The sequence below is a fragment of the Rhagoletis zephyria genome, unplaced genomic scaffold (assembly GCF_001687245.7).
Source record: "Rhagoletis zephyria isolate East Lansing unplaced genomic scaffold, Rhagoletis_zephyria_1.1 Rzeph_scaffold_07056, whole genome shotgun sequence".
NCBI classification, from domain to species: domain Eukaryota; kingdom Metazoa; phylum Arthropoda; class Insecta; order Diptera; family Tephritidae; genus Rhagoletis; species Rhagoletis zephyria.
Genome location: NW_016164139.1, coordinates 12,627 through 33,105, shown reverse-complemented (window position 1 = coordinate 33,105; position 20,479 = coordinate 12,627). Strand labels below are relative to the sequence as shown.

The 20,479-nt window shown below is 34.0% G+C and overlaps 1 protein-coding gene across 2 annotated transcripts; it reads left to right on the top strand.

Annotated features, from left to right (window-relative positions):
• Ae2 (anion exchange protein Ae2) lies at positions 1–18,832 on the top strand. Of its 2 annotated transcripts, none has more exons than XM_017629772.1 (9): positions 1–36; positions 4,350–4,458; positions 4,550–4,792; positions 4,922–5,062; positions 13,876–14,067; positions 14,140–15,824; positions 15,889–16,083; positions 16,149–16,377; positions 18,077–18,832. In XM_017629772.1, the coding sequence occupies exons 2-9, from the start codon at positions 4,387–4,389 to the stop codon at positions 18,143–18,145; spliced, it is 2,826 nt and encodes a 941-aa protein (XP_017485261.1). In that variant the 5' UTR covers positions 1–36; positions 4,350–4,386; the 3' UTR covers positions 18,146–18,832. The 2 variants fall into 2 exon arrangements, with proteins under 2 accessions (XP_017485261.1, XP_017485262.1); XM_017629773.1 differs by lacking the exon at positions 1–36 and adding an exon at positions 10,019–10,222 and having other exon boundaries at positions 4,399–4,458.
• The last annotated feature ends 1,647 nt before the right edge of the window (positions 18,833–20,479 follow it).

Here is a 20,479-nt window from a genome sequence, read left to right as displayed (position 1 = left end):
AAGGTATCCGTGCAACCGGAGGATACCACATTAGAGGTAAATTAATTTGTGAAAAGTTGGTTTGCGCACATCAGCAAAGTTTTTACGAGTATGCTACATTTGTTGTGCATTTGTAGTTATATTATGGGCATTCATTTAAACGCGTAAATGCCTCGTAACCACGTAAACCTCGTAAATAAACCGGTTGTCCAAGCAAAATTAAATGAGTTCACGAGGTTTATGTGCTTACGAGGTATTTACGCGTTTAGATGATCCATTCCCGCATTGGGTTTGTATGTAAAAATTATTACACACCAAGTTAGGGCTGCTATAAATGCTGGCCCCCAAATGGGGACCCTGAGCAAAAAAAAAATCTTCATTCTTTCAAAAGGTATAGTTAAACTCTCCCATTTCCAAGTCATCTTTACATTTATAGACTCACTCAATGGCTCTCTTGTAATACATACAAAAATGGAATTGCATAAACCATAATAAAGTTGAGATCAAAAAAAGATTTTCACTGAAAGAACGCATTTATACACATAAAGCATTTCATAACTGCGTTTAAAGTATGTATATTAAGGTGGTCCAAAAACAGTAACGTCAGAATTGTAATGCTCTCACCCCGAAGGATTGTTCTATACCGAAAAAAAGTATACCCCTATTTTTTTATTTTGAAATTAAAAAATATTTAAATGTCGCTCAAAGCGCTCAAAGTGTTCGATGTATTTTTTTGTGCGGAAAAGCTTATGGTAGAGAATTCTTTAAAATCAACCTTATTCACAAAAAATATATATATATATATTTATGTATATGTATTTTCAATGTAACTTGTTTAACGGTTGACAATTTTTTGTAATTTTTGCGTAGTGGACATTCAGCATTAATTAATTCCCAAATTTATCATTTAAATTTTCGTCCATTAACGCCCACTGGAAGTGTTTTGATTTTACACTAGAATTGTATCGAATCTAAAATCAATTTAAGGAACTATGTTATAATGCGATTAGAGGATGATTATAAAAACATTAGACATTGGAAACCAATTAGAATTCAACGCTAGAATACGATTAGATACCTAACCTCTTTCTCGATATTGAGAACTATGTTCTTTATGTAGAGAAGGCTATAATAATTGACAGTTTTTCTAGTCTTCTTCTTACCTTCCTCTTAGAAAAATATTAGATTTCGAATCGTTTTCTAATATTTCTCTAACCTAAATGTTTCTTGGGTAACTATTTTTTATAAATCCCAAAAACTCAAAGAAACGCAATGGAGGAGGGACCCAAAAAAAATTGTTAGTATTGAAAAATGGTTAAATAAAGAATGGGGTGTTATAAAAGGAAGTTTTCTGAAGACAAACTAAGATTACCAATTGAAAAATATTGTTTTTCAAGAATTATATACCACTTCTGCGAACAATTGTTTTTTTTTTCATATAAAATTGTACTTGGAAAACTTTAAGGACATTGAGCGTCCTCTAAATATTATTTGGTTTCATAATAAAAACGAGTGATATGTTTTTCTGATATAGAACAATTCAGTGGACGAGAGCACTAAAATTCCGACTTTACTTTTTTACCACCCTAATGCACATATAGACATAATAGTTGTGTTCGATAACAAAATTAGTCAACACCAGCCAACAATCAAAATCAAGAGCGTAAGCGAAATTTCTCTCCCAAAGAGAAGAAAAAGCAAAAAAAGTAAACGAACAGGAAATTAGCCATCACTTACAATAACTGGAAGATGAAGACACACCAGCTGACTATGTNTGTTTTATTTGTAAACAAACTGAAATTCATGTTGCCTCCATGGAAGGAAAAAGGAAAGTGAACGTTCAATGTTCGCCAGGAACATTTCTTGAAGTAAAAACTATTTAGCACTAAAGCACGTAGTAGGCGGCTAAAAAGCATATAAATGCCAAAACTCGAAAAATTCATTTTTGTTTATTTACAAAAATTACAACCATATGTTTTATGATCATAAGATCGTGATAGATAATTTTTGCTGGCTAAAATTTTGCCAGTAAAAAATGAACGCTTCTCTTGCATCAAAATGAACGCTCGCTCTCTTAATTTTTGTGTGTTGGATAATTTTTTGTCGTTATCGAACACCACGCAGTAAAAATTTGGAAAAGCTATTACACATTTTGAACCATTTGAACTTTTAAATGAGGCGTATAAACCTTAAATGAAGTAGCTTCTAATAAATCACCAAAAACTGGTTGTAATTTTTCTCAAAAGATCAACGTTTGAAGGCTTCCAAGAATTCTAGAAATTCTCCTAAGTAGCACCATTCAATATCTACTTTCATGGGGCCAAGTGCATTTTTTATTGCATATCGAAGGCGTATATTCAACACCCTCTATCTGCAATTTTCACAAATTACTCTGTGATGTTAGAACCTATTGTGGGACTTACCCGTCAGTACTGATTACGGATGTTAACTTTTTACATTTTTTCTATTCCGGGTTTTCGGGACATTGTTCGCACTACTCATCCAGGATTAGCCCGGGATTAGTAATATTTCAATAAATTAACATGAAAATTGCATCAATATAGTTTGAGAAGTTGCCTTCCATTTAATAAACACTAAATAATGGGTTTGAAACCTACTTTATTATTTAAGTTGAAAAATATTTCATTAATAACAAAACAATAGACCGTAATTTAGTTTATACGCTATTTAAGCAATACTTTAGCGAGTATATATCTGATAAAGTAACTTAAGGCATGTCGAAAAAAGTTCGATGCAAAATGAACTAAGTCAACAATTTATGTATTGGGTGGCTGAAAGGAGTTCATTATACTAGTAGCAAAAATAAAAGAAACGCCTTATTTCAACCAGTTTAGTCTACATTTCTTTTGTTTATTTATAATTAATTTTTTTATAAAAGTATCACACACTATGGGCCAAATATAATAAAACTGCGTTTTTAATTTTAGAACTAGTTTTTTATTAGAACTTTGTAATTTCAGAAGATGTGATAAATTCTAAAAATTATTTAAAAAAGTCAGTGCAATTTAGAATATTATTTCTATTTTCAAAGCCCTTTTAAAAAATCCTGACGTCAAAGAGAAAAAATAGAACGCAATTGTTACTGGATTATTTGGCCCAGTTTTCGCGATATATTGATTTTTTGTGTGTAACATATTGTGTTGCACGGTGTTATGTGTATGTATGTATTAGCTAGACATTTATAAAAAAATAAATAAATATTAAATAATACAGAAATTATAGTAAAAACTGGTCAACATAAGGCGTTTCTATTATTGCCACCATTGCAAATTACCAATCCCGAAAATCCCGGGATTGAATATCTAATTTCGCACTTAAAAAAGGCCCGGCATCCCGAGGATTGGATTAACATCCCTAGTACTGTGTAATTTGCTTTGGAATTTAATAGTAATTTCTTCTGTTACGCGTTACACAAGGTCGGCATTAATATCACCGATGGCAGTTAAGGTTTAAGTTGATTTTTATATCCGCATCTCATTTTTGTGAAAAGTGTAGATATAGCGTATCGATATGTGACTTAGGTCGGTGGGTTTTAGACCGAATTAGCAGTGATAATTTCTACCGCTTACTTTTTGTACACTTTTTCCAAATAAACAAGTCTAAAACTGTTGAAAAAAAAATGTTCCTTACATTTGATTCCACTAACATTCTTTTAGAGAAAGGAAACACATTATAAGTAGAGATCTTAACTTCCTCATCTCAGCTTCAAGGGAATGCGATATCCATTGTTGGTCTTTTTAAAGTAACACCCCCGTAAGGACCCCATCCTTTTGATAACCAGATTGCCCCAAAAATTCCAAGGCTTTCAAATCAGCCTAAATTCGGACTCATAAAAATCCCTCGTTCTATTAAATGCGCTAAAAGCCAAACATAGCCAAGAGTTCCACAGTCATTATCAATTCAAGTTTGATTCTCGTTGGGTCGGAATAATGAACGTAATTACGTTGCTGGGCGATTTCGCAACGAATGTTGGTGATTTTGCTGGGCAATTTGGCTATTATGCTTAAGATAAATTCTTGACTCAGAAAAAAAATATCTTTATCCGATTTTAGAATAAGATCGAAATTATGGTATTATTATTATTTAGTAGAAATGTATTAAAAAGAAGTACTACGAACATATTTGTAGGAAAGTATCACTCATAAATTGCTTTATATATGTGCTTTTCTCTCACCCTCTTTCTATACATAAAAATTATAAAAAAAAATAATAAATTTATGCTTACCAAAAAATGTAAACTGCAAATTTAGGCACAACAGCCAGTTAAACAGGTTGTTTCACCACGCTTTAAGTTGTTTCAGTATTTTAATTCTCTAATTAAACATTTAATTTTCACATTAATTAAACAGGAGGCTGATCTCAATGAATTGAGATCTCATCGTTCCGATGANCGAGCTGCCACAGATTAGTGTGGCGGGCTTGCAGCTGAAGAAGGTCTACGATCATAGTCCGCATGAGGTAAATTACATAGGAGCATATGAAAGCGATTAAATTTGCAAAGAGGATTTTTATGCCATTTATTAAATGCATCATATTAAATTTTCCCCAGATTTTCGTACAACTCGATGAACTCACCGGCATTGGCGAGGATCGTGAATGGAAAGAAACCGCGCGTTGGATCAAGTATGAAGAGGATGTTGAGGAAGGCTCCGATCGTTGGGGCAAACCGCATGTTGCTTCACTCTCCTTCCATTCGTTGCTCAATTTGCGCCGCTGTCTCGAAACGGGCGTAGTGCTACTCGATTTGAATGAGAAGGATCTGCCTGCCGTGGCTTATCGCGTTGTCGAACAGGTGAGCAAGCCAAACAACTGACTGCCTGATTTTCTCATTATCTGCTTATTTCGCACTCTTCTCATGTACACCTTTTCTGTCAACGTTTTTATTTTTATTTTTATTCATTTATTTTTTTCACTTGTACAGATGGTTGTCGACGAGCTAATTAATGCCGAAGACAAGCCAGCGCTTATGCGCTCACTACTGTTGCGTCACCGACACGTGAATGAACATCAAAGCGGCTTTCCGTTTACGAAACGGAAATATAGCAGCTACACAAGCTTGCAGGTAAGCTTCAAAGTTCACATTTATCTGCAATTATAGGCAGATACCTATGTACTATATATGTATGTGAAGAATACATGCATTTTTATGTATAAGTATGATTGTTTTTGTGTATACTAATACTTATTGTAATTGTGCACACATTGCTAATGTATCAGCAAGCGAATTGCTTACCGGCTAACAATGTCATATAATCAGTTAACAAACATACGATTTTACATATATTTCAAAACATGAAACATGTCCGTACGGTTGCCTTAATTATACATATCGTTACATTAATGTAGAAAGGCCCTAAGGCCTGTAAAAATTAAAGTTTTGTAGTTGCGAACTTCTTGAAAATACTGGTTTTAATAAAAACTGCAAATAATTTATTGATATAGTAGTTGCTTTTGAATTCTATGATGTCTTTAGTGAGCAATCTACTGACATTTTTACAAAGCTAAATTTCGAAACGAACTGAGTGAGTGCCTTCCTATATGTATGTATGTACATATGTATTGAGGTAACAATATGAAGGTTTGATTCCTATGTACATACCATTTCTTTTAATCCATATTATCTACATAGTTTCACGCTAAAATGAGTCAAAAAACGCCGAGGTATGTAAACTTAATTTTGGGTCGTAGATTATAGATCCGTATACCGTATTTCTAGGTCAGGTGTCTTTCCAGAGATATTTTCAGTTTATGTTTGATTTGCGAATGAATAAGAATTCAAACTGTTACATGGAAAATGATACTCATACGCCATGTACGAGTGTGTATGGGTGCGCTCATGTACTACGTGGCGCTATTTAATACAAAAAATGTTTGCAATTTTCATTTAACCATGCAAAACTTGTATATTTATCCATCGATTTTCATCGCTAGTACCTTGATTTTTTGGCAAAAAACAGGCTTTAAACAAATTAAAAAAAAAAATTACAAAAGATTAGTTATTTTTTTATTTTAAAAAAATTTCAAAATTGATTATTTTTTCATAAAAATGAAAATATCCTTGCGAAACGGCCTGATCTGGAAAACTAGTATACAGATCCGTAATCTACGACCCAATCTTAAGGTTCAAGTGTTTTGGCGTTTTTTGTGTAATTTCAAAACATGATATTTTCCTTACAGTGTAATGTTTTTTGATTCCTATTTTTACAATTACATTTGCTCATGTGTCGTTTATTATATATTTATTTGCATATATCACCTTATTTTTTATTTTTTGATCTAATCTACGTATACTAATACCTTTCTTATTTTCTATCAACTATACCTTCATATTAGTATACATGTACATATATATTTTGCGAGCTTAGAGCATAGAGTTGCTTAGTCCAGTTTTTTTTTTAATTTTGCAGGAGATAATGAAAACCTTTCAAACCCATATTCCTCACGCACTTTTTAGCAAATTTTCGCATAACTGCATAGAAACAGTTAAAACTAAAATACTTAGGCAAATCGATCTTTTGGAAAACGATGCATTTTTAATTGTTCTTGCTTCTTTCTAAAAAAATAATTTGTTTAGAAAAAGTGGACTTAGCAGCAACTTTTCACCCTTAGCTAGCGATTTATGAGTTCATGTATGAATACACATATATACACTAGAGCAGGTAGATTTGTAGAAAAACGGAAAAATCGCAAATGCGAAAAATGCTCTACGGATCATTCTGAGCAACTTTGCTTAAGAAACTATGGGTCTAAAACCAATTTCGAGCTAGCGAATATTAAGGGAAAGTTTCATATTTATCAGGCAATAAAAAATTGTGTGCGAAAAACTTAAACAAATAGCTAATCTATTAGTGTAGGGGTACAAAACTTAGTTTATTTTTTTAAATACATAAATGATCAGAATTGAAAAAAAAAACGATTAAGCGGTGACTGTCTGTCCGACCGTCCGTCCATCTGTCCGTCTGTGTACACGATAACTTGATTAAAAATTAAGATATTTTAACGAAATTTGGTGTGTGTACTTCTTTTAAGGAAAAATCGGACAATAACCGCGCCTACCTCCCATATAACCTCGGTTTTCAGAAATATGAAAACTGCGATATTTTAGTAACTACTGAAACTTATTAACTGAAAATTAATATTTAAATGATTTTTAGACGACAAATAATAATATTGTAAATTTTTGGAAAACTGTTCAAAAACGTCCTATTTCAAGTAGTACTAGAAATGAAAAAATTAATTTTGACTGCTCTAATTATTTCATTACGATAGATTTTGAAGATTAAAATGTTTTAAAAGAACCGGTTATTACTACATTCCGCATAACCATTTGAAAGCATTTTTAGAATTTGAACACCAATCATTTCCTGACCCACAAGTTTCATGTCACATACAAGGAACTGAACGATACGTTCAACTGCTAACCAGTGTTTCTAAGCGAGTAGCGGAAAAATATCGTGAAAATTTTATGGCTAGAACAGATGTTAGTCGAAAAGATTACCACGTTTGGAAAGCAAGCAGGACTTAAAAACTTAGTTATATAAGTATTTTAAAAAATGAACTGCTTTTTGTACCCATACATTCATACATAAATCAGCTATTTGTTTGAGTTTTTCCCAACAAATTTTCTATTATCTGATATGAAACTTCACCTTAAAATTCGCTATCTCGAAATATATTTTGGACCCATAGTTTCATAAGCAAAGTTGTTCGGAATGATACGTAGAATATTTTCCGCCTATGCGATTTTATTGGGAAAAAAATCGACCCGCCCCAATATACATCCACACATGTGCATGTATGTACCCTGCGGTAAAATTAAGAGACAGTCTGACAAAGCGCTAGTTCCGAACTACCTATCTCAGAACTATCTCTGAACTAGTGCAAAAGGAATGCAGAGCGGGACAGTTGAAACCCACTACTCGTACAATACGAAAGTAGCTCAGTGAGAAGACCTCCGACTCAACCATCGTTGGTCGCGAGTTCAAATCGCGGTGGAGGCGGTTGTGAGTTTTCAAATTTAAAGAATTTAAATTGTTGCGTGCAGCTTACGATATATATATTTTTTTAATAACATATGTAACAAAAACGGAATCTGTAAAAGAAAAAAAACGTTTTCTTATAAAAAAAAACCTTTCCAAAATCGAAACGGTTAAAAACTGATTGCAAAGTAATGCACTGGGCGACAATTGCCACCGCCAATGACATCGCCGTGTAAAACTGGACAGTTGAAAGCATTGCTTTGGTATTGAGCTAGAAGTAGTACTGTCGGGCAAAAGGTCTAGTTCTACGCTAGTTCTAGGCTAGTCACATTTTCTGCAGGGATGTTACCGTCCCAACCATTTCCGTTGAATTTGCCAATTTACACCCAACCAACCATCTGCCGCTAAAGAAGTTTCACTTCAAAAGAACGAACTGTGTTTTATCAAAAATATTAAAGTAGTTTGTTATCGTTAACTTAGAAACACAAAAACCATACTTTGACTTCAAACTTGGATTAAGAAATAAAAACGTCTCTTCGTCAAGAGAGTACGCGGCGATATTCTGTCCGTGACTATTTTACGTAGCCCGCGGGAAGTTAGGGAGCTAGAAATAGCGCGAGCACACTCCAAGCACTGCAACACATTTTCTTTTGAAATTTAAGTAGTCATGACCACATGCGTTTAATTAAGGTAGCTTAAAAAGTTGTTGAAATATCCTTGCGAAATACATTGCCAGCCATAAGGGCCATTATTTTGTTAATATTAAGGTTTTTTTGATTCCCCTGCACAAGTTAAAAATTAGGTGCCTTTTTTGACGAAGACATATTTACATCCGTATATACATACATACATACATATGTAGATGTGTGCGAGTATTTTTTTCTTGTTATTCAAAGTAATCAAAACAAAAAAATATACGCAAAATTTATGAAAATATTACAAAAAACTTATCCCTCATTATAAAACAGTTTTTCTACTCTCCTTCTATTTCTGTTTCCACTCTAATCCACATTCTTTTTGCATAATAATCGTCAATGTTGTTGTCGTGCTTACACATCCACCGAATATGCTGGACATTCACAAATTTTTGTTTTAATGTCTTTTTGTTGCAAATGTCGGCATCAAAATGTCTTCACCCGCTCGCTCATACACGACTTTAACTACATTCATACATACATATGTACGTACATGTATCAAAAAAATTATCATAATCCGCGCACTCTTCCTGTCTTCATCATATGTCATATGTGTGCGTGTGCAAGCAGAAATCACCGCCGAATGGCAATAAAGTATCAACAGCGATTGCCAAAACAGTAAAGTCATTACAAAGATTTTCTATTGTATTTTTCATATTTTTTGTATATGTGTAAGAAAGTGATAACTCAAGATATCAAAAACGAGCATTAATCCACAAAATGACAGTTAAATTAAATACCGTTTTATGAAAATTGTATCTCTGTTTTCCCTGTGCGATGGCCTCGCTTTGAAGCTTTGCTACAGAGCTTCGGGAAAAAATGTGTTTATTTGAGTTATGATAGTCTTGCCGTAAACAAGTATGCACTGTAAAATGGGCACAAAAGCAAACTTTGAAAATTCGCTGTACTTAATGGACAAGAAAATATGGTTATTGATTGACTTTAGGCATAAAAGCGATACAAAACGGAAAAGATGAACGGATGAGTTCAAGTAAAGTACCCTAAATTGCTTGTGTGCTTATTTATATTTCTTGCAAATTTAATAACAAAAAAAAATCAAATTTTTTATGGGCATTAGAAGTATACATATGTATGTATATTAATCAAATATTTTTCTATTTCTTCTAATTTTTCTAACTAAATGCTTTTATTTTCTCATTATTCATGCACGTAATTTTAATTTGCGAAAATCATTCAAATTATTTTGATTCGAAAATAAATGATTGGCCCGTACATAAAAAAAAAATATTAAAATCTGCAAAAAACTGCTTCGCCCATTATTCTTTTCACAAACGCATACCTTTTTATAAAAATTTTATTTAATTAAATCATACACATATAAAGTTGCTTTGGATGAGCGGCGAAATTCAACATCAACTTCATCAGCAACAACAACAAGCAATACAACAACATCATAGGAATATTAAAAATGCCAAAAAGCGTCGATCCGTTTGTGAGACACTCAGTGCACCGCCTACATCCATTTCACTTGGCGTCGATCCCAGCAATAATATCAATCGGCGGCACTCCACCATGTCATATTTGGGAGTAAAGAAAAAAAAAACAAAAAACTCTATTTCGTTTGCAAAGTTTGTTCTAGTTAATTTTTTTAGTTTTGTTAAGAAGCAAACACATTCACACTGACTCTTGCAATTACATAAAACCTTGCACTATCAAATGCTTGACTTCAGTCTTAATCCTATATAGATACATACATACACGAGTGTTGATTCGTTTAACTCATTGTACCTACTCATTATATTTTACGTAGCAACTATTTGGAGTTTATGAATTATGGGAAATGAATTTTGCAACAAGTATCTAGTTCTCTTGGCAATTTTTCGAATACACTGAAAATAAAAGATTTGAGTGAAGCCTACAAAACTGCAACGCATAACGCGGGCTACTAAGTAGAAAGATCAAACTAGATATGTTAAACAAATATTTAGTAGCAAGTTGCATTCGCATACTTATTGAGGCTGTAGCCGCTCTCATTGCGAAAATTGTGAATTATGAGCAGAGAAAAGCTACATAAATTTAAAAAACTGCTTCAAAGAGGCGACGTTAGGTACAAACTATACTCTTATTGCCAAAAATGCATTGGTTTACTTGCTTACACATCAAGAAAATATATAGTGAAACCTTAAGCTGATGTCAGATAAAACTTTTGCTTCGGGTTGCGTGCCAGATTCGCTTTGACAGATAAGATGAAATGTATGAAAATGCAAAAGCAGTATAAAATTTTTTTCTTGACGTGCATTGTGGCATACCTTTTGCGTCTGGCCTCAAATTTTTATCTGTCATCTGCTTTAGTTCCGCATAGCTGCAGCAAATGTAAGACTGCTTTAAAGTTCCTAGGCACGCGAAAGACAACCAATAATTTAGTATTGGGACATACGAAAAGTCTCTGCGGATTATTTGTCATTGTGCGTTGTTGATGATCATATATTTTTAGAAATGCTAATCCATTTGCGCGTCAAACGTACGTGCGTTTGATAGCTGACATTCATTTGAAAACGATGGAAATATCTGAAGAAATATGCCAAATGAGCCTGCGAAATCGACTTCAAAGCCTGGATTGACGACAAACAAGGTTATGTCGAGTGCTCGGTGGGTTTGGAAGTGTGTTGTCCATTTATGAACTGCTACAACCTGGAGAAACGATCAATTCGGTCCTATACTGTTCTCAACTCGGCCGTTTGAACGAAGCGATCCAGAAAGAGAGACCAGAATTTGTCAACCAAAAAGAAGTTGTGTTGAATCATGACCATTCCAGGCCACGCACATCTTTGATCTGGAAAAAAAGTCTGGACGATCTGACTTCAATTTGTTTGAATTTTGAATCTAACCGAAAATGTGCGACAGTAAATTTTACATATAAAAAAATAATATATTCGCGAAACGATTGGTAAATTATAGGAGAACTGCATACTTAATTTTTCTCTCTGACGTCAGGATTTTTTAAGTACTTTGAAATATAAAAAGTATGATTACTTCAAATGCAGGATAATAATGAGGATATCATATAAAAGAAAATTTTCTGTAGAATTAAAAGCGTTTAAATTTTTGTTGGTGCATAAGGACGAATAGGTACTGAAAAATATCCTTTACAAATTTTATCTTTAAATATCCTTAAAAATTTGCAATATTTATTAAAAAAAAAAAATATTGTTTGAGGACTAATATACGACCTCATCATCGAATTTCGCCCTGCAAACTTTATTAACTTCAAAAAAAAAAAAAATTATTGAAAGCGCATCTTTAATACCTATTCGTCCTTTTTAACCAAACAACTTTATCGTTTTTAAATTCTGCACAATTTGCTCTCTCCTTTGGCACCCATATTGTTATTTTACATGGCACTGATTTTTTAATAATTTTTTTAATTAATAATATCTTTAAAATTTCTTAGTCCTTTGAAAAAAAATTCTGACGTCAGTGTGAAAAACTAAAAACGCAGTATAGCCTATAGTTTCGTGAATATATCGATACCTTCGTGTACTTGGATTATTATTTTTTAATAAAAGAGTTTTTTTTCGTATAAAATACTGCAAAAGTAAAAACACTTTGGTTTTATGAGCGTGATGTCGCGTGACTGACGTGAGTCCGATATTTTTGTGCCTGCGTGAGGGTGGCTCAATTTTGTTTTTGTTTGCTCACGCGCGTATCTCTAATGCTTGAAATATAATACCGGCGAACGGCAAACTTCGCCGAGTTTGGCGATGCTGTCGTTCATCGTTCGCCCAACTATTTCGCTTACTTAAACAGAATTAGAGCGGTAGCGGAAACAGCTGATACCATTTGGTCGCCTTTATGATTTGGGTGACCATATTTAGAAAAAACCAAATCGTATTTGGAAATGAGGAAATTATAACAAATATAAATATAAAACAAAGGAAAATTTTATAAATTATTTTAATGCAAGCCGGTCTTAACGAATCCGCAACTGTATTTTTCAAATAGCAAAAATAATTCGTGTTTTTGTTGTTTTCTTCTAAAACTTTGAAAAAAGAAATACGGCCACCTTTGGCACGTACAGCTGTCATCGCTCAGCAGGGCGATAGAGATAAATCTATCGCCTCGAAACGCCGGCGAGCGAATTTCACATTTCGCTTTGGCTGTGTTCAATTTCATATGCTTGCAGGCAGCACGAATTTCGCGGTGGTGAGTTCGCCGTTCGCCGGCATTGTACTTCAGCTATTATACAGATCGTAGTTGGTTTTATGCAGACTCCTTTCATAGGCATAAATATTGTAGAAAAATACAAAAAGGGCAACATGCGTTCAGTAGTTAGGTAAAATTTTAAATTCAAATTCGAAATATTTGTAATCGAAGTAGTTGTATTTTATGTATAAGTCAAGAAAGATATAAGCTTGTTGTTCTACAATTTCCCATAATGATGCATGTAAATTTTGGCATGATTTCTATACATTCCTCTCACACTTACCCTTGTCTGAGGTCAATCATTCGATAGGTGTACGGTCCCTAAAAGGTTTATTTAACAAATAAATAACATTTACAAATTCAGTGGGAATGCAGGTCAATGTTTTTTACGGCATGATTTCTAGTTTCATTTTTCTTGTTATGTGCATCAATTTTATGCGCTGCTTCCTTTTATGCCCAAAATATAGTGTTTGGCCTATTTTGATGTCGTAAAAACCATTTAATGGGCCAACTTTGTCAGAGATTGGACGAAATAAGGAAGGGCGTTGCATAGATAATTTCTTCCTGGCTAGTGTGTTACGTTAGTATCCTGGATACTTATTTAATAGGGTAACAGGATATCCGCATTTGAGTATAAAAAAATAACAAATGAGTTACAAATTTCCAGTACTCTTCTACAAGAGTTTTAAGGCTGATTAATCTAAATTTCGAGAGAATGTACCTAAAACCGTTTTTTCTTCAATGAATAATTTTCTCAATTTCTTACGCGGTTCCGATATGCATGCATTGCTATAAAGCAAAAAGAATTTGTATTTTATGAACATATTACCTGTATATACAATATTTTATTACATTTCCGTATCCGTTATAACTTCACATGAAGTAGCTGCATGCTTTTTAAGGTAGTAGAATGCCTTTTTGAACTTAAAAGCTTTGGTTACAGTTGTAGTTTTATCGAAAAAGAAACAATTTTATAAAGGTTAACTTTTTTGCCAATTGTGATTTTTTAACACAAAATTCCGATATTACCTCCTCAGAACCTGTCTGGAGAAGACAAACGGCCGAAGATAATGCCTGCTAGCGAAATTGGTGGCAGCAAACGTAGCAATGATTTAAAGATCGACATGAGGGACGACATGTATTCATCGTCGCAGGAGAACCTACAAAAGCTACAGAACGATACCATCCTGAAGCGTATACCAGTGGGTGCTGAAGCGACGACTGTATTGGTAAGAACAGATGAATAATTAGTTTACACAAACACTTTGCTAAAAAAAGGGAAACGATCTTGCTTTCTACAGGTGGGCGCGGTAGACTTTCTACAGCAGCCAACCATTGCGTTTGTGCGTCTCGCCGAAGGTGTGCTTATGCCCACTTTGACCGAGGTAGCTGTGCCGGTGCGCTTCATGTTCATACTCATGGGCCCACCAACACTCGATTTGGACTATCATGAAGTGGGTCGCTCCATTGCTACGCTAATGGCGAACGAACCATTCCATGCAATCGCATACAAGGCAGATGATCGCAAAGATCTGCTTTCGGCCATCAACGAATTCTTGGATGATTCTATTGTGTTGCCACCGGGTAATTGGGAGCGTCAAGATCTCTTGCCATTTGAGGAATTGAAAGCAAAGAAGGACTGGATTCGCTCACGCAAGCGAAAGGCGTTGGAGGTGAAAAATGAATTGAAGGAGAAAATAAAGCAAGAGACTAAAGTAGTTGTTGAAAAGAAGCCACAACTGGATACTTTGGATGGGAAGAAGAAAATCAATCCGATGGAAAAGACACACAAGTGGTGGGGCGGCTTGCGTAATGATCTTAAGCGTCGTTTGCCCATGTATAAGAGCGATATTACGGACGGCCTTAACTCGCAAACGCTAGCCGCCACGATTTTCATGTACTTTGCCTGCCTCTCGACGGCCATCACGTTCGGTGGTCTGGCCTCTGAAAAGACAGGAAATTTAATTGGTATTTCGGAGACGTTGTTGAGTACAGCACTTTGTGGTATAATTTTTCATACGATTTCCGGACAACCGCTCGGCATTATAGGTACCACGGGTCCACTGCTGCTTTTTGATGAGGCGCTGATAAACTTCTGTCGCGAGAATAATTTACCTTTTCTCACTATACGCGCCTATATCGGCGTTTGGCTGGCCATTATTGCCACCACGTTGTCAGCATTCGAGTGCAGCGTTTATGTGCGCCTATTTACGCGTTTCACGCAAGAAATCTTCTCCGCCTTAATCACATTGATTTATATCTATGAGACTTTAACGAAGCTAGTATCTGTATATAAGAAGAACCCACTGCTGGCCGACTATAATTTCCCACCAGCAACACTTGCGCCGCAATTGCAGAGCTTCGATAATACGACCATGGATAGCTTCGGCAATGTGACCACAGAGATGTCGCCTTCAAATATTACGTCCCACATTGGCTTAATTTCGCCGAATGCACCATACACAAATATGCCAAATACAGCACTCTTTTGCACTATACTCACCTTGGGCACCTTCACTATCGCCTACTATCTGAAACTCTTCCGCAATTCCCATTTCCTGGGACGAAATGCTCGCCGTGCGCTGGGTGACTTTGGTGTGCCGATCGCCATAGCGATTTTTGTTTTGATTGACTATCTAATACCACAAGTGTACACGGACAAACTCAGCGTGCCAGAGGGTATTTCACCCAGCGATCCGGAAGTGCGCGGTTGGTTGGTGCCCCTAGGTGGTGTGCCCATCTGGATACCGTTTGCGTGTGGCATACCAGCTATTTTGGTATACATCCTCATCTTTATGGAATCGCATATCTCTGAGTTAATTGTCGACAATCCGGAGCGTGGACTGAAAAAGGGCTCGGGATTGCATTTGGATATTGTGATATTAGGCTTTTTGAATACATGTTGCGGTTTCTTCGGTACGCCGTGGCATTGTGCGGCCACTGTACGTTCGGTAACACACGTTTCTGCGCTAACGGTGATGTCAAGGTGAGCAAAAAATTTATTTACTTTTGCACTACTCTTTGTGCTAGTTAAAATTATAAATTTTCAGAACCCATGCTCCTGGTGAATCGCCACGCATTATTGATGTGAAAGAGCAGCGTTTGTCCGGTTTCTTCGTGGCACTTATGATTGGTTTGTCGGTGACAATGGCACCACTGTTGCGTTTGGTGCCTATGGCGGTACTGTTTGGCGTATTCTTGTACATGGGTATCGCATCTATGAGTGGCGTGCAGTTCTTTGATAGGTAAATTTACATTTCCATTACCACTTATACTTACTTAATTACTTTAATCGAGTTTTTCTTTATAGAATGAGACTATACTTCATGCCTGTAAAACATTATCCACCCACGCCGTATGTGAAGCGGGTGCCCACTTGGAAGATGCACCTGTTCACCACAATACAATTGCTTTGTCTCACAATACTTTGGGCTGTGAAATCGTCCAAAATATCATTGGCTTTTCCATTCTTCTTAATACTTATGGTGCCGGTAAGGCAGCGCCTTGTGATGATCTATTCGCCACAGCAGCTGCAAGCGGTAAGTCTCCTGCATGGATAGGCCCATGAGCTAAGTTATTTAAATTTGCATGGCAACTTTATTACGAAATTTTCGTAAAATTGTATTAAAAAAAAATATTGTCATCAGTGTTAAAGCATTCTAACACGATATAAATATATTTCCATATGTACATAAATTATACTTTTCTGATGCATTTTAATATATGGCACGTACGAGTACAAACGAAACGGTTGCATTTACATATGTATGCAAATTCATATCATGTAAACGCCCTGTTAGTGCCGAAAATAAGATCACAGGATACGTCCGTTCACTAAAATTTCGCACAAGACTGAAAATAAAACAACCATTTTGTGATGTTGTATAGTACTTAAATTTTAAGAGAAATGTACTTAAAAAGGAACAAAGTACAGTTCGACAGAATATGACTTTATTTCTGGAAATTCATAGCCGCTCATGAATTGTTCACACTTTTTCACGCATACAGCATGCAAACTTCGTGAATGCTTACATCCGATTTCTAATTAATTAGTTATCAAAAGCTAATTTTTTTTTATTTATTTCCTAAATATTTTTCTAATAGATTTATGAGGTTTTGGGTAGGCTAAAATATATGAAATTTTTTTTTTTTTGTTTATCAATATACTTTTTAAAGTTCTTTATTTTCATTTATATACATGCATATGTATGTATGTAATAGCGAAGATCCGGGATCCCGGACTTTTTAAGGTCTCGAAAATTCCCGGATTCTTGGCAAGTGATCCCGGGATTTTCGAGATTTGTAATTTGCACTGATGGCAATAATAGAAGCTCCTATTCTTGACCAGTACTATATTTCTATATGGCTATATTTCTTTTTTTGTTTACTAATTAATATTTTATTATAAATGTCTATTCGCGAAACCCTGGGCCAAATATAGTAAAATTGCGTTTTTAGTTTTTCACTCGGACGTCAGTAATTCAAAAATGATTTAAAAAATTCAGGGAAATGTGCTTAGAGAAGATGTATGGGTATAAAATTAAATAGGAAATCCTGAAGAATTTAAACAGATTCACGTTTCTGGTGCAGAAGAGCTGGTAAATATTGAAATTGTCATTTTAAAATTTTATTCTTGAAATTTCGCAATATTTATTTTTGAAAAAAAATTATATGTTAAGGGCTTATATAAACTCGATAGCATCCTCGAATTTCGTTTTTCTAACTTTGTCAGCTTAAAAATTACCTATTCGTTCTTGTGAATCCAAAAAATTTATATTTTTTTAATTCTGAAGAAATTTCTTTTGAAAGTGTTACTAACATTTTTATTCCACATTGCATTAAATTTTTGGAATTAATCATATCTTTGAAATTACAAAGTCCTTCAAAATGAATCCTGCGGTCAGAGAGAAAAAATAAAAACGTCACTTTAAATAAAAAAGTTGGTTTCAAACCCATTTATTTATTATTTATTTCATGGTAGAAGAGCTTCTCAAACAATATACCTAGAAGCAATTTTTTCGATTCAAGTTCTTGAAAAGTAATAAATATCTAAATCCCGAGACTATTCCCGGGATCGGAAAAAGCCGAAAAATTAACATCCCTAGTATGTACATATATCGTAAGGTTAAATAAAAAATTCCAGTAACATTAAAGCTATCTAAGTGATCATGATTTGATACCCTGGTACTTTATTATAATATTATCGCTTATATCATCTTTTGTTTTATCTTTGTTTAGCTCGATGGAAATGAAGTCAAAGATGAGGACGAACCTGATTTCTACGAGGAAGCAACTATTCCCGCATAGAAAGAAATATATAACTAACCCTTAAAACCTTAACACCTGCGTAATTGTAATTGAAGGAATTGCCTGTACTTAAGCATACACTTATGTACTTAAGTACTCTATTATTTCTTGTTCATTATGGCATTTTGCTATTTTTGTTTGTTTGTATATATGTATCTATTTTTTGAAGTTTTTTGCTTAATTTTGTAGTTAATAGATATGTTTTATCTTTAAAAGAGAATGTAAAGTTATCCCATTATCTAAATGTTGAAATAAGTAACAAAGCAAAGTATTTTTCTATCGTAAATATGCAATTCTTAAATAATTTACTTAAGAAAAATCTTAAAAGTTTTTAGAGGAAAAATTATTGTATATATACTCTTGATATAAAAAATGAGTGCAGAAATATACATACATACATAAGTGTGTATGTTCGGTTCGAACAAAGAACACAAGATTTGAAAACGTAAAGTATTTCGCATGATGGAAGTATTACCTTAAAAACTAGTAATAATTATTAGTGGGATTCATGAAACGTCGCAAAGTGGTTGCAAATATCGCATTTGTCACACAATTTTCCACCATGCGATACCAGCTGATTACTTTTATATGTAAACTTTCGTGCGACTTTGCCATGGTATTTGAGCTGGCAATCGTTGCCAAGTCAAAGTCGCGAAGCATATCGAGCCCTAACCGCCAAAATAACGTAAGCGACATTTTTTTCAAAATTTTCTTTTTGTTGCAGAAATGTATCTAGAAGCTCTGGGAATATTTCTGCATCAAAAAGAAAATTTTGAAAAAAATGTCGCTTACGTTATTTTGGCGGTTAGGGCTCGATATGTTTCGCGACTTTGACTTGGCAACGNCTGCTTCGAATTGTAAAAAATTGTCTTTTTCTCTAACGCGCGGCATTTTTTTTTTAATTTTACATTTGCAATTAGGGATGAAACGATACCATGCAGGTATCGATATTTATACATGGATGTAGTTTCGAAAGAAAGTATCGCTACCTAAAAAATATCGGATCTAAAGTATCGATATCTACTCATATCGATACTCTTGACTATGAAAGTATTCCTTATGAACTAAATAAATTACATTTTTTTTATGTCATAAGTTAACTTTTATCTGGGAATGCCAAACACCCAACTATATGTTTAATGATGATTGGTATTTAACATAGAACGTTAAAGGGAAAAGATTAAAAAAAGTTAAACTCGTTTAAGGTGTTTAACTCAGATAAATCAAGTTAACCTCGTTTAAGAAAAAAATTTGCTCATAAAGTATTTCTGAGGAAAAGTCCTCTTTTATGGTACTTCCCAGGAATAAAAGTTTTTCCAAAAATTTCAGTGCAGTGGAAATGTACTATTAAATATGTACATAGGTTATGAGCCAAAGATTTAAATAGTACTTTAGTTTCAAACATTTCTCCTAACTACTTCACCTGATAGAATTCTACATACAATTGGAAGTGTGAAGGGTATAGAAACAAAATGATATGTATGAAATTAAAAAAAAATAAAAAATTCTTTGATACCGCGAACTAAAACAATTTTAGTATTTGACACACACTTGTCCCCAGACTAGAAGCAAAGAGATGCGTTTAAATTTTCTGGAATATTTCAGTTTTTTCGAGGAATTTTTTTTTATCAACTCTATGTAACCTACTCTTTTTCTTCTTTGTATAGTTTCTTTGATAACATATTGCTACATATTTATTAAGAAAGGCAATGAAGTTAGTATCGAGTTTCGATACCAAAATTATTTGGTTTCGATCGAAAAGTATCGAGTATGTACTTGTATTTACTCGTATTGTTTCATCCCTATTTGCAATCCGGAGTTGCGATGGGTCGATCATACAACTTTGTTAACAATATTGCCATTTCGCAAAAATGCCAATTTGCGACGTTTTAAAAATCGCACTACATATTACTTACGTAGCGAATAGTTGTGAGTATTTGCAATTTAGTTTTAGTGTAGAAATTTTAATTAACTTATTGTCACAAAGAGTCCATAAGCATCGGAACATAAGAAAAATGACTTAGGTACTAATTGTAATTAAAATGCACTCTTGATTAAATTCAAGAAAAAATAAATGAATTCTTTGTTTGTATACTTGATGTCTCAGCTACTTAACAAATACATACTTAAATACTATCTAATTATCATAGTTACTTTAGAAAGCAAAGCTGTGCGTACGTTAACTACTTACAAATATATTTACGTATTTAGTAATTGTAAATGAAATATAATGAAAAAAAAATTCTAAGAGTGATTTACTAGTTACATACATAAATAAGTACATAACTACTACAAACATACAAAACAAAGGAAAATGTTGCGCGAACTTAGTGC